Source organism: Lithobates pipiens, unplaced genomic scaffold (genome assembly GCF_037356315.1).
Source record: "Lithobates pipiens isolate NorthernLeopardFrog02 unplaced genomic scaffold, aLitPip1_a1.2 Scaffold_27, whole genome shotgun sequence".
In the NCBI taxonomy this organism is placed as follows: domain Eukaryota; kingdom Metazoa; phylum Chordata; class Amphibia; order Anura; family Ranidae; genus Lithobates; species Lithobates pipiens.
The window spans coordinates 116,049,303-116,062,828 of NW_027507788.1; the positions used below are offsets into that span (position 1 = coordinate 116,049,303).

The 13,526-nt window shown below is 39.8% G+C and overlaps 1 protein-coding gene across 3 annotated transcripts in view; it reads left to right on the plus strand.

The window, feature by feature from the left end:
- Positions 1–12,853, plus strand: part of LOC143934082 (ubiquitin carboxyl-terminal hydrolase 2-like) — a 162,501-nt gene extending 149,648 nt beyond the window's left edge. For all 3 annotated transcript variants that reach the window (XM_077457388.1, XM_077457389.1, XM_077457390.1), the window contains 3 exons: positions 955–1,062; positions 2,406–2,526; positions 9,148–12,853. In XM_077457388.1, the coding sequence (XP_077313514.1) occupies positions 955–1,062; positions 2,406–2,526; positions 9,148–9,235 (317 nt within the window). In that variant the 3' untranslated portion in view covers positions 9,236–12,853. The remainder of the gene's footprint in view (positions 1–954; positions 1,063–2,405; positions 2,527–9,147) is intronic.
- The last annotated feature ends 673 nt before the right edge of the window (positions 12,854–13,526 follow it).

A 13,526-nucleotide genomic window follows, 5' to 3' on the forward strand; every position in this document is an offset into this window, starting at 1 on the left:
TATTATATAGGATTTATATTGTGCCAACAGTTAGATTTCTAAATCAGGAGGCTGGTGCCATCTTTAAAATGGCATCACTAGGGTTCAGCATCTACTTCTAAATTAAGATGCAAGAATAGGGAATACATAATTATCTAATTCCCACTAGCTGGGCACTAGTCCTTATTTCTTTGTATTCATGTTGTCTCATGCATCTATTTTTTGCATATGCTATAATTGTGTTTTTCCTGGGGGAATACGCCAGAATTTACATTACACAGGAGGCTCAGATGTTCGTGTGCAGGAGGCCCAATGGTTATTGATCGAACAGCAAGTATAGAAATATGCAATACATTCTATGAATAGGTGGTGGAGATCCTGTCATTCATCCACTACTTCATTCACAGATTGCAATGCATTGTGGGAGAACAGTATTATGAGATCACTGAATGATGAAGAGGACGGAGGGGGGTGGGCACTGCAGCTCTTCACATTAGCAGTGGCTGCTGTTACCCCCACATAGCAACCATTGGATAGCAGCTCAAAGCAATATCTGGCAGTTATAAAGGAAAGGTTTTTCTTGAAGCAGCTGTCTGCGGGATATGGGATACACACCATCACATGTAAATCACATGTAAATATAACATGTTTGTATCTCCAAATACAAATTGCTAAACTTCAGCTTAAATAAAAAAAATATTTATAAGCTATATTTCATATTTACCTAACTAAAAATGGTTTTCATGCATTTTGTAGACTTGAATATGATAAATAAAGAAGATATGTAAAAAAAAAAAAAATACATTATATAAAAAGAAACTGTATATTGTGACCTGCCAGGATTCTGTTCAATGCTAATTTACCAGTAGGTCTGCTTTAAGACATTTTTACACACAAGCTGAATTCTCAACTCAAAGAGCTTATTTCATATTCATGAAGCTGCAGTTTTTCTTCCTTAACTTCAACCCTTTACAGATCTTAAGCGGTTTTCTGAAGGCCGCATAAGAAGTAGCAAGCTTTCCACATTTGTGAATTTCCCTCTTCGAGATTTAGACTTACGTGAATTTTATGCAGAACACAGCAGTACGTTTTTTACTTCTATATTCTTCATAGGTCCTACTGTGTAGACCTGGTTCTTCTTTTAAAGTTAAATATTAAATATATTATGTTATAGATGTCTATATTATGTACCAATTATGCATTGTTTTGAGTGTACAGCAATAAGTGCCTCCTGACTATCATGTTTCCTTTTTCTCTTAAAGAGACCCTGTCATCTTGGCCATTCAGGGTAAAGTGTCAGGGTCAGTGATCCCCTGCTGAGCGGACGGCCTGATACCTTGTGAATACAGAAAGTCGGCTGCTCAGCAAAGGCACCATTCAGAAAATGCTTTTCATTTTCTGAGTGAATGCAAAGCATTCTCTGATTGGACAAGGTGGAGAACTTGACACAGCCAGACAGAAAACAATCTGACAGGGAGTTCAACTCTTCCCTATTCTATCCAAAACAACAAAAAAAATCAAATTTTATGTACATATTAAAGAGACATGATGACATGTATATTTTAAAATGGTGGACACTCATTATCTGCAAATATTTCACAAATTAGGGAGATGCTTGTAAAAGTTATGGGCCAATATAGACAATTGATGACTTTAAAGTGGTTGTAAACCCCAAACATGAAATACGAACAAATCACATCCCTCTATGCACTTGTCTTAATTAAGTGCACAAGTCACAAGGGGGTGGGCTGTCTGAGCGATGTCATCGGATGGCCATGGCTGCATAACATGTCGGACAGCAGGGGACATCACAATGAAGGAGGACAGCATCAGGACAGGAGTGGACTCTTGTTTTCCAGCGGGTAACCAGCGGCAAGTAAAAAGACAGCAGAGAGACTGAGCTATCTGCTCCTGTTTTCTGAAAGCTCAGACAGGCTTTATAAATTCTGCACTTTGAATGTCTGTAAAGAGGACTGCAGATAAACAGGTACAACATGTGTAGGAGGATTTGTTGATCTCTGTGTATCACTGGGGGCCAATCGCTTCACTGAGCATATGCAGGGGTTTACAACCACTTTCAGTAAAATTGTCCATGCTCATTCTTGTATTCTACTTTTTACCCCATTGCTAACAGAGATAACATTCTGAATTATAATGTGTTCCTGTTGGATACAAACATGCAGGTTGATAACAGCTTTGGGGGAGAAATTAGGCCTTTCACCTATTGGATCATTACCAATACTATCACCAACTGTTCCGATGTATAAGTAGCTCTAGCTCTGCTTTATACTTTAATTGTCCCTTTACCAGTAATCTTACCATTATCCTTCCACTAGATTTTGTTTGACATTTACCTTGTTTCTGATGCTAGCGTTTTTAGACTTTTCTTTTTTCTAATATTAGCTTGTTCTATTTTGTTTTTGCAGCTCAAGCTACATACAATCTGTATGCTGTATCCAATCATTCGGGTACCACCATGGGGGGCCATTATACAGCTTACTGCAAAAATACAAACAATGGCGAGTGGTACACATTTAATGACTCAAGGTAATGATAAACGTGTAAACCATCTTTTCTTGATTCTTAGCTTTTTTCTTTTTTTTTCCTTCACCTGAAAACATTCAAAGTTTAATATTCACATTTAACTGAAATAAAACGTAATAACGTTTCCTTTGCAAAAGGAACATTTCCAGCACTTAGCAGATTGAAGTTGTTTAGAGTGCTCAGCTAATTGTCCAGAGCAACCTTTTTCAACCAGGGTCCCTTTTGGGCTCTTCAGGGTTTCCTTAGCAAAATGTCAAAAAATTGCCAAAAGCCAGCAAGTGGGTCAAATCCGCCTGCCACACAAAGTCACAGCAGCATTACAACCAGCCGCCGGTGTCCTAACAACCAATCACATCATTGCTTGATAAAGAGCATGTTGGGTGTGCCTTGTTTGCCCCATCCCTGCCCCGCTCTGTAAGCACTGGGGTCACATTAGCTGAGGGAGAAAAACACTGAAAAGTACCAGTGTGCAAAAATGTATTTGCTTTGCAAGAATAATGTTGGGTGTCCTACATGTGTGAATGTTGCCCCGTTATGTAAAACTATATTTTTAGGTTTTGCACTTTAAAATTGTGTATCTGCAGAATTTTAAAGGGTGCTCCAGATGAAAAAAGGTTTGAGAAACACGGATCTAGAATGCTCTGTGTATTTCCAATTTTGAAGTCAAATTTGAGAGAAGCTCACTATAAGTTTGTGATGCGTTCCCATTCACATAGCTTCCCTAAAACATTTTTTGTAAACTTATTCTTGCCTTTTTAGATATTTTTTAGGAGCGGGTGTCATGGCAGACTGCTTGCATTTCTAAACAAGGTCAGAGTGAGTCTGTCCCAATATAAAGGCCACATTAAACTGGTGAACACAGAATCTGGAGCAGCTGTGCATAATAACCAATCCGCTTCTAACTTCAGCTTGTTCAATTAAGCTTTGACAAAAAAAAAAAATAGAATCTGATTGGTCACTATGCACACCTGCACCAGAATCTGTGTTCACCAATTTTAGTGAATCTGCCCCACAGTGTCCAGATCTAGTTTGTAACTGATAATGAAATCTGCCACCACAGTACAGCCATGGTTAATTATGGCAAACACAGCTTCCCAGCCCCCTAATTAATATAAAGAACTAAGTAGGATTTTTCAGTGCTGGAGTTATCGAAAAGAGCATCTACAATGTTACAGTGCCTTGCGAAAGTATTTGGCCCCCTTGAACTTTTCAACATTTTGCCACATTTCAGGCTTCAAACATAAAGATATAAAAAAAAATATTTTTTGTGAAGAATCACCAACAAGTGGGACACAATTGTGAAGTGGAACGAAATCTATTGGATTTTTGAAACTTTTTTAACTAATAAAAAAATGAAAAGTGGGGCGTGCAAAATTATTCAGCCCCCTTGTGTTAATACTTTGTAGAGCCACCTTTTGCTGCGATTACAGCTGCAAGTCATTTGGGGTATGTCTCTATCAGTTTTGCACATCGAGAGACTCAAAAATTCTTGCCCATTCTTCCTTGCAAAACAGCTGGAGCTCAGTGAGGTTGGATGGAGAGCGTTTGTGAACAGCAGTTTTCAGCTCTTTCCACAGATTCTCGATTGGATTCAGGTCTGGACTTTGACTTGGCCATTCTAACACCTGGTTACGTTTATTTGTGAACCATTCCTTTGTAGATTTTGCTGTATGTTTGGGATCATTGTCTTGTTGGAAGATAAATCTCCGTCCCAGTTTTTCAGGTCTTTTGCAGACTCCAACAGGTTTTCATCCAGAATGGTCCTGTATTTGGCTGCACCCATCTTCCCCTCAATTTTAACCATCTTCCCTGCTGCCACCACCATGTTTGACAGTGGGGATGGTGTGTTGAGGGTGATGAGCTGTGTTGCTTTTATGCCAAACATATCGTTTTGCATTGTGGGCAAAAAGTTCGATTTTGGTTTCATCTGACCAGAGCACCTTCTTCCACATGTTTGGTGTGTCTCCCAGGTGGCTTGTGGCAAACTTTAGACAAGACTTTTTATGGAAATCTTTGAGAAATGGCTTTCTTCTTGCCACCCTTCCATAAAGGGCAGATTTGTGCAGTGTACGACTGATTGTTGTCCTATGGTCTGACTCTCCCACCTCAGCTGTAGTTCTCTGCAGTTCATCCAGAGTGATCATGGGCCTCTTGGCTGCATCTCTGATCAGTCTTCTCCTTGTCTGAGCTGAAAGTTTAGAGGGACGGCCAGGTCTTGGTAGATTTGCAGTGGTCTGAAACTCCTTCCATTTCAAAATGATCGCTTGCACAGTGCTCCTTGGGATGTTTAAAGCTTGGGAAATCTTTTTGTATCCAAATCCGGCTTTAAACTTCTCCGCAACAGTATTACGGACCTGCCTGGTGTGTTCCTTGGTCTTCATGATGCTCTCTGCGCTTTCAACAGAACCCTGAGACTATCACAGAGCAGGTGCATTTATACAGAGACTTGATTACACACAGGTGCATTCTATTTATCACCATCAGTCATTTAGGACAACATTGGATCATTCAGAGATCCTTGCTGAATTTCTGGAGTGAGTTTGCTGCACTGAAAGTAAAGGGGCCGAATAATTTTGCATGCACCACTTTTCAGTTTTTTATTTGCTAAAAAAGTTTAAAATATCCAATAGATTTCGTTCCACTTCACAATTGTGTCCCACTTGTTGGTGATTCTTCACAAAAAATTAAAATTTTATATCTTTATGTTTGAAGCCTGAAATGTGGCAAAAGGTTGAAAAGTTCAAGGGGGCCGAATACTTTCGCAAGGCACTGTAAGCAGCAATTTTTTAATATTTTTACTTAGTTATGCTATGTGAATAGGGACATGCAAAAAACCTAAAGTAGTGTTATCTGCATTTGTCTGCACAAGTGGAAATACATGTTAACCTCTAAAACAAATCCTTCCTAAAAGAAGACACCACAAGTTGACTGATGTTGTCTTTGTTAGGATAAAGGAAAACATTTTTGGGTTTCTCAAAAATTAGATGAATTTTGTTAATAGGATTCTGACTTTAGGGCTTATCTTCGCCAAATGTCAGATCCTGTCTAAAGAGAGTGCCACAGTGGTTATAAGGGCATACAGTGCCTTGAAAAAGTATTCATACCCTGTGACATTTTCCACATTTTGCCATGTTACAACAAAAAATGTAAACGTATATTATATGGGATTGTATGTGATAGACAACACAAAGTGGCACATAATTTTAAAGTGGAAGGAAAATGATAAATTGTTTTCAAAATGTTTTACAAATATCTGAAACATGCATTTGTATTCAGCCCCCTTTACTCTAATACCCCTAACTAAAAGTCACCTAATTAGTAAATAGAGTCCACCCGTGTGTAATTTCATCTCCATATAAATACAGCTGTTCTGTGAAGCCCCCAGAGGTTTGTTAGAGAACCTTAGTGAACAAACCGCATTATGAAGGCCTAAGGAACACACCAGACAGGTCCGGGATAAAGTTGTGGAGAAGTTTAAAGCTGGGCTAGGTTACAAAATTATAGCCCAAGTTTTGAATATCTCACAGAGCACTGTTCAACCTATCATCAAAAAATGGAATGAGTATGGCACAGCTGCAAACCTACAAAGACATGGCCGTCCACCTAAACTGACAGGCTGGGCAAGGAGAGCATTAATCAGTGAAACAGCCATGAGGCCCATGGTAACTCTGGAGTTCAGATTTGTGGAGTGCACGACTAATAGTTGTCCTGTGGACAGATTCTCTCACCTGAGCTGTGGATCTCTGCAGCTCCTTCAGAGTTACCATGGGCTGCTTCTTCTGAGAAGCCATGTGGGGAACAGAGCAAACATGTGAAAGAAGGTGCTATGGTTTGATGAAACCAAAATTTAACTCGGTGGCCTAAAAGCAAGACGTGTGGCAGAAAACTAACACTGCACATCACCCTGAACATGCCATCCCCACCGGGAAACATGGTGGTGACAGCACCATGTTGTGGGGATGCTTTTCTTCAGCAGAGACAGAGAAGCTGGTCAGAGTTGATGAGACGATGGATGGAGCCAAATACAGGGCAATCTTAGAAGAAAACATGTTGGAGTCTGCAAAAGATTTGAGACTGGGGCGGAGGTTCATGTTCCAGCAGGACAACGACCCTAAACATAGAGTCAGAGCTACAATGGAAGGGTTTACATCAAAGCATATTCATGTATTAGAATGGCCCAGTCAAACTCCAGACTTAGAGCTAATTAAGAATCTGTGGCAAGACTTGAGAATTGCTGTTCACAGACACTCTCCATCCATTCTGACAGAGCTTGAGCTAGTTTGCAAAGAAGAATGGCCAAAAATGTCACTCTCTAGATGTGCAAAGCTGGTAGAGATATACCCAAAAAGATTTGCAGTGAAAGGTGGTTTTACAAAGTATTAACTCAGGGGGTCTGAATACAAATGCACACCACACTTTTCACATATGTATTTGTAAAAAAAAATGAAAACCATTTATCATTTTCCTTCCACTTGACAATTATGTGCCACTTTGTGTTGGTCTATCACATACAATCCCAATAATATACGTTTACATTTTTGGTTGTAACCTGACAAAATGTGGAAAATTTCAAGGGGTATGAATACTTTTTCAAGGCACTGTATGCTGTTTGGACATGCAGAAGGTATTTGGTGGAACTACTAGTGTCAGCCTACATAGAAAAGGTAAACTAGTTTCAGAGGAGTGCAAAGAGTAGGGTTTTTATCTAATAAAGGTAACAGCAGATGTCCTGTGACGTCTGGTCTTGGGGCCGCTTCACACCACAATTACAATTTATGCATTCCGGATGCGTTTCTTCATTTTTGTACATTCCCCACCCCCTTTCTTTTTTTCTATTCATCTTAATTCAGGGAATTTTTGATGCATTTTGCTGCATTCCAGATATGCTCCGAAAAAATGCAACATGTTCTACTTTTGTTGATTGCATTGGTGTGAACTAGGGCCATTGGAATACATAGAAAACACTGTGCATGAGCTTTTGTTGCAAAATTAAAAACGCAATGGACCTCATCTGGTGTGAACCAGCCCTTAGACAGAACTTTATCTTTTAAATGTAAAAAAAAACATGTTATATACCTTTTTAAAAGCCTCCCTTGTGTAGACTTCCAAAAACCCAAAGACTGCTGCTGAGTGCTACCATCTTGGATGTGATATCAGCAGCCACAGTAGATTCAGAGCTGTGACTCAAGTGACACTCTATAGCAGGGATATGCAATTAGTGGACCTCCAGCTGTTGAAGAACTACAAGTCCCATGAGGCATAGCAAGACTCTGACAGCCACAAGCATGACACCCAGAGGCAGAGGCATGATGGGACTTCTACTCTACACCTCCACTAATTGCATATCCCTGCTCTATAGTATTCCCCTTCACTTTTTCCCTACATAACAGATTATGTACAGATTTGAGGAGCTCCTGGACCAGTACAGACAAAAACTGAAACCCAAAAGAAAAGGGCATGTACCATTAGGGTGAGTTGTGCTCGGAAATTTACACTTTCTAGAGTGTCAATTCCCTAGCAAGTTAAACGGTGCATTGCAAGCCAATAAAAAAAAAAAGGAAATCTCTGAAATCTCACTTTTGACACTTTGCAACCTCACCGTAAATGTACTGTAAATGCCATAGGCGTGTTTACAGTGCATTGAGGGTGTGGTTGTGGTGCATTTCAATAGAAGTGAATGGAGGCAGTTGCAAAGCATCAATGCCTGCTAAACTCTGCATGCAGCATTATTTTTGTCTCGCCATGCAAAGCAACACTAATGCTGCAGTGTGAACACCTCCATCTGTTCCCTATTGTAACAATTCTGTGTGGCATTGATAAGCATTTAGGAAACATTAAAAATTTGACCCAACCGCCTACTTCCAAAGCCTGTGTGAGAGACCCCTTACAGTTGTGTGCTTGCAGACCATCTGTGTCTATGTCCAATTATTCCCAGGTAATCGATGCATGTTCCTTTACATGCAAACAGCCTCTAATGGCTGGGTCTCCTCGAGTCTGGAGTCCCTAGCCCCAAGGAGCTCCGAACGGGTCCTGTTGAAAACTGACCAGTTTTACCATAGACTTCAATGTTAATTGCTGGATGAGAGAGGGAGGTCTGCCGGGTCATGCCTACCACCACAGACCAAGAAACCGCCATTCGGGGTACTCTTAAGCCCCATACACACTATCAGATTATCTGCTGAGTTTTTCCTTCATATTTACCAAAACCATGTAGTAGAGGGCCTGCCTGATTGCATACACATTGAAACTCCTAAGGTTTTTCCTCATATTATATGGTTTTGGTAAATCTGAAGGAAAAACTCAGCAGATAATCTGATAGTGTGTATGGGGCTTTAGAGGAGCCTTTGGCTCTTCTATGAGCACTCCGAATGGTGACGGCATGCTTTCCTAGGGCCGCAAGCGGGCCACGCAAGCCTCCCATTGCTTTTAATGGGGCTTATGACCTATAGCTATTTGTAAGAAACCCTGCTGAGTCTTCCACGGGTAATTGCAATTGGGCCCACTGACAGGTGTGAATGGTAAGATGTTTGTTCACATACAGACGTTTTCTTATAAAAAAAGAAAATACTATGTATTGCAACATTTTATACTCCCAATTTAACAGTTTTGTCTTTTCCCTTGCAGGGTTACGGCAATGTCTTCCAGCCAGGTGAAGAGCAGCGATGCCTACGTGTTATTCTATGAGCTATCAGGACCTTCATCCAGGATGTAGACTTCAAACCACTAATGAATGTAGTGGAGATACAATTGCATCAGATGTGAAAACTGTCCAGAAGGGTCATAAGAACCTTTCATTTATGCTGCAGTGAGCTAAAATTATTATTTTTAATGTACACCAGCATTTCATACAGTCACTAGTTGCCTTAAGTAATCATCCGAAGAACTATGGCCTTAAACTGATATAAAAATGCCAGTGGTTTGGTTAATGGTGCAGGAAACACTGAAAAAAGAAAACCAGCTTTGTCCATCAGTATTCAATGACATCCATACCCAAGTCTTTATAACCAGTGAGAACATAAGTAAACCAGTATTGGGAACCCCCAGCTGTTTTTGCACAATACTGAAACTCCAGGTATGCATGTTGCTGCTGTTACCATTTGAGTGTTATGGTAGAAGGAATCCTAAGAAGTGTTTCGGGAAAGTCCTTCTTTCAGAAGTCAGGATGGAAACTGCTCAGGAAAGAAACTTGTATGTCCTTCTACATTACGACAAAATGTTTTTATGTATTTTTTTGGTTGCTGTCACAAAAAAATTCAGTTACTGGGGTGGCCTGCTAAATGAGGTGGCCCCTTGTATGAAGAATTGTAACATGGAGAGTGTTGTTCCTTGAAGTGAAAAAGAGCAATGTATTTGTACACATAGCGAGACAGTCACTGCTGTATATAATTTGGAGTGCTGTGTAATTCTTATATCTAATATGTCTCGGTAGGAGTTCTCAGCTTAGGTAGTGTTACCATGATAGAATATGAAATACAATAGGCTGCTTTCCTGGACAGAGTGTGGAGTGGCAGAAGTGGTCACTCAATTTCTCTCTAAAACGGGGTGTCTGACAAGGCTTCTTCTGATATCTTTGGGGGCCACAAGAATGAAATCTTTGCACTGCTAAGTTTTTACTGCTTAAGAGGTGTGTAGTGTTCACAACAGTATTAAGAAGATGTACTGAAGGACTTAGGCTATTTAGCCATTTTTTACTTTTATAAATGTTTTATTATTATTAATATTATGCAAATACCAAAGCTAGTGCAGTGCAGCGTGTAATCATAATTTATTTGAAAGTACTGTATATGAAAGTTGACGTTTTAAAGAAAAATTGCAGTCAAAACATTTTTACTTTGGGTGAAATTCGAGTAGATATAGCTTGGGACCTCTTTCAGAATTAAATGCTGCCTCTTGACGGCCCACCTAAAAAAAATTGTATACAACCAGACAAGACCTTACACATGCCACTGCTTGTTGAGTTGATAGGGCCATCACCTGTCAGACTTGCCCATACAAGTCAATTGGACTGCAGCGCAACTGCAAAATAAAGCTCTTGTTTTGAGGTTGCTGCACCTTCGCTTCATTCAAAACTGCTGTTTGTAAAGGAAACAAAGCAAGCACTAAGGACGTGGCTCTAGCAGGGATATGTAATTAGCGGACTTTCAGCTGTTGCAGAACTACAAGTCCCAAGAGGCAAAGCAAGACATTGACAGCCACAAGCATGACGCCCATAAGCAGAGACATGATGGGACTTGTAGTTTTGCAACAGCTGGAGGTCCACTATTTGCAGATCCTTGCGTCTAGTTTGAACCAAGATTTTCCCTCACTGATTTACACCCAATACCTAGACTGACTGAAACATACAGCAGTGAAAAATCTATCCAGCCATTTCCCACTCTATCCACAACTAAAATAAAAAGTTTTGTCTGGAGTTGAGCTGTAGGTAGCTACAGATTAATAAGAGTTAAAGGGGCTGTCTACACTGAATGTTTTTTTTTTTTTTTAGTTTGTAATGTTATTTATTGGTAGTGCATAGCAGACCTCTAGGTAGCAGCACTCTGCATAGGAGACTGGATACTAAGGAAAAAATGTTGTACGATAGCACTACCTTCGAAAGGAGGGGTAAGCCTTAGTTTTAGACAAGTGTCCCAGGTAGTCAAACACGGGTCTACATTTTGCTATAAAAGAATAAGCATATATTTTTTAAGTTTTCCTTTTATGAAGTATGCAGTCAGAGACTAGCTTCTATTTCTGGACTAGCCATTGAGGCATCCTTGTTCTGACTCTTAAGCCATAGACTGTTTGAATTTCAGCCAATTCCTGCTGATTTGAACCATGTATGGGCAGGCAGAATGTATGCAAATTGATCGATTGATCAATCAATTTGGGTACAACCAGCCTACCAGATTTTACATGTGATTATAGCCACTAGCAATAAACCCTCCCCCACCAGGAGAACACAATGGCTCCATGGGAGGGATTCCCCTATCAACACTGTCTGCGTTGATGTTGAATCAAGCACATTTATTTCTCATGGTTGCAAGAAAGAAATTTGCTCTGTCTATGGCCTGCCTTATACAGGATACTTTGCTAACCTCTGCTACCTGGAGTCTGCATCTGGACTGAGGTGGCCTTATATTCTCACTATATTATATTCTCATTGTTTGTTTCCTCTGCCATTCCTTCACCAACCTCCTGCCTCCTCGTCCCTTAATCTGGGAGCTCTTCTTTCTGCTTCACTGAGCACTTCTCTCTTTGCCTGCCTTCCCACCTTGCCGGTGCAGTGGCCTCTTGTGGTTCACTCCTCTGGCCAAATGGTAGTAATTTAAAATAAAATATATACCTGCGGTTCTCTTATATATACTGTATCAGCAGTGAGCTAAAATGTAAAGTATACCTATGTAATTTGCAAAATTACATAAAATAAAGCTGCACTCTGTTTTTCAAAGCCAATGTTTTAATGAGTTAAAACTCCAATTACCAAATCTTCTGACCCCCTTATATAAGTGAGGTCACACAATGCTGGTTTAAAGAGAAAACTAGGCAAACATCACTGGGAGCTTCCACAGTCCTCCTTCTCTGGTGATCCACTTCTTCCTCTTTGCAAATTACATATGATTCCCTGCGAGTGAGGCTAGTTTTATACATTGATCATCGGAGGAGGAAGTAGGTGGAAGATTGCAGTATCATTTGGCCGGTTTTGTCGCTACACAAGCATTGTCTAACCTCACATATAGGGGTCAGATTATTCAGTAAGTGGCTTTGTGGATAATTTGATGGTGGTGGAAAAAGAAAAGGCACTGTTTTAGTTTTATAGTTAGAATTATAAAGACTATTTGCACTGAGGACTGATAATGTTTTTATGTTTATTATATGTATTTATCCATTAGGGTATTACTCATTAGAACATTGGCTTTGGAAAATATAGAGTGCTGCTTTTATTTTAAATAATTTTGCAAATTTTAGCAATTCACCTACTATGCAGTGTACTGGTAAAGTGGTCCAAGGACTCCTCCACTTTCAGCAGTGTTAGAAAAAAAATTGTGCCCTCGCGAGATTGCATGTTTGTTGTTCATGTATGTATACTATGCAAGTATGTTATGTCATAGGTTGTATGTGTAGCTTTTTATTTTATTACTAACATGTTGTTGAACTAGAGTCAAACCAGCTACACACCTCTTAGGCATTGAAAACGTTCTGTCTTCTCCCCCAGACCCCTTTCAGGCCACACTAAGCTGGTGCTTACCGTGTAAGTGTGTAGAATTTGAAATCAGTACTTTGTAAACCTAAGGACCCTATGTGTTCTATGCAAATGTAAATATCCTAATTAAACTCCATATTGCAAGAAGAACTGTCTCCTTTGTTTGTTTGGATATGGATCTCAGTTCAGTTCCTCAACCTAATATATTCCTTATGTGTTAATGTTGATCTTGCTAGCTATTTCTGGTTTTATTACAAGTGCCATACAAGTGCAGTGTGCAGTATGGTGATACCACATGTGTGGGACTTTTTCACAGCCTGGCCACATACAGATACCCAATATGCAGGGAGCACCATTACACATCTCATTTCTCAACCACCTATTACAATTTTGAAGGCCCTAGAGTACTAGGACAATGGAAACGCCCACAAAGTGACCCCATTTTGGAAAGCTAACACCCCAACGTATAATCTATGAGGCATAATGAGTCTTTTGAATGGTTCATTTTTTTTTTCCAGACATTTTTGGAAAATGTGGGAAAAAAAAACGAAACTGCATTTTTTTTTTACGCAAAATTGTCCATTTATAAGATATTTCCAACACATAGCATGTACATAGCAAAAATTACACCTCAAAATACATTCTGCTACTCCTCCTGAGTATGGTGATACCACATATGTGAGAATTTTACACAGCCTGACCACATACAGAGGCCCAACATGCAAATAACACCATCAGGTGTTCTAGGGATACATAGCATGTACATACCAAGAATTACACCCCAAAATACATTCTGCTGAGCAAAGATTAAACAAAAGATTAC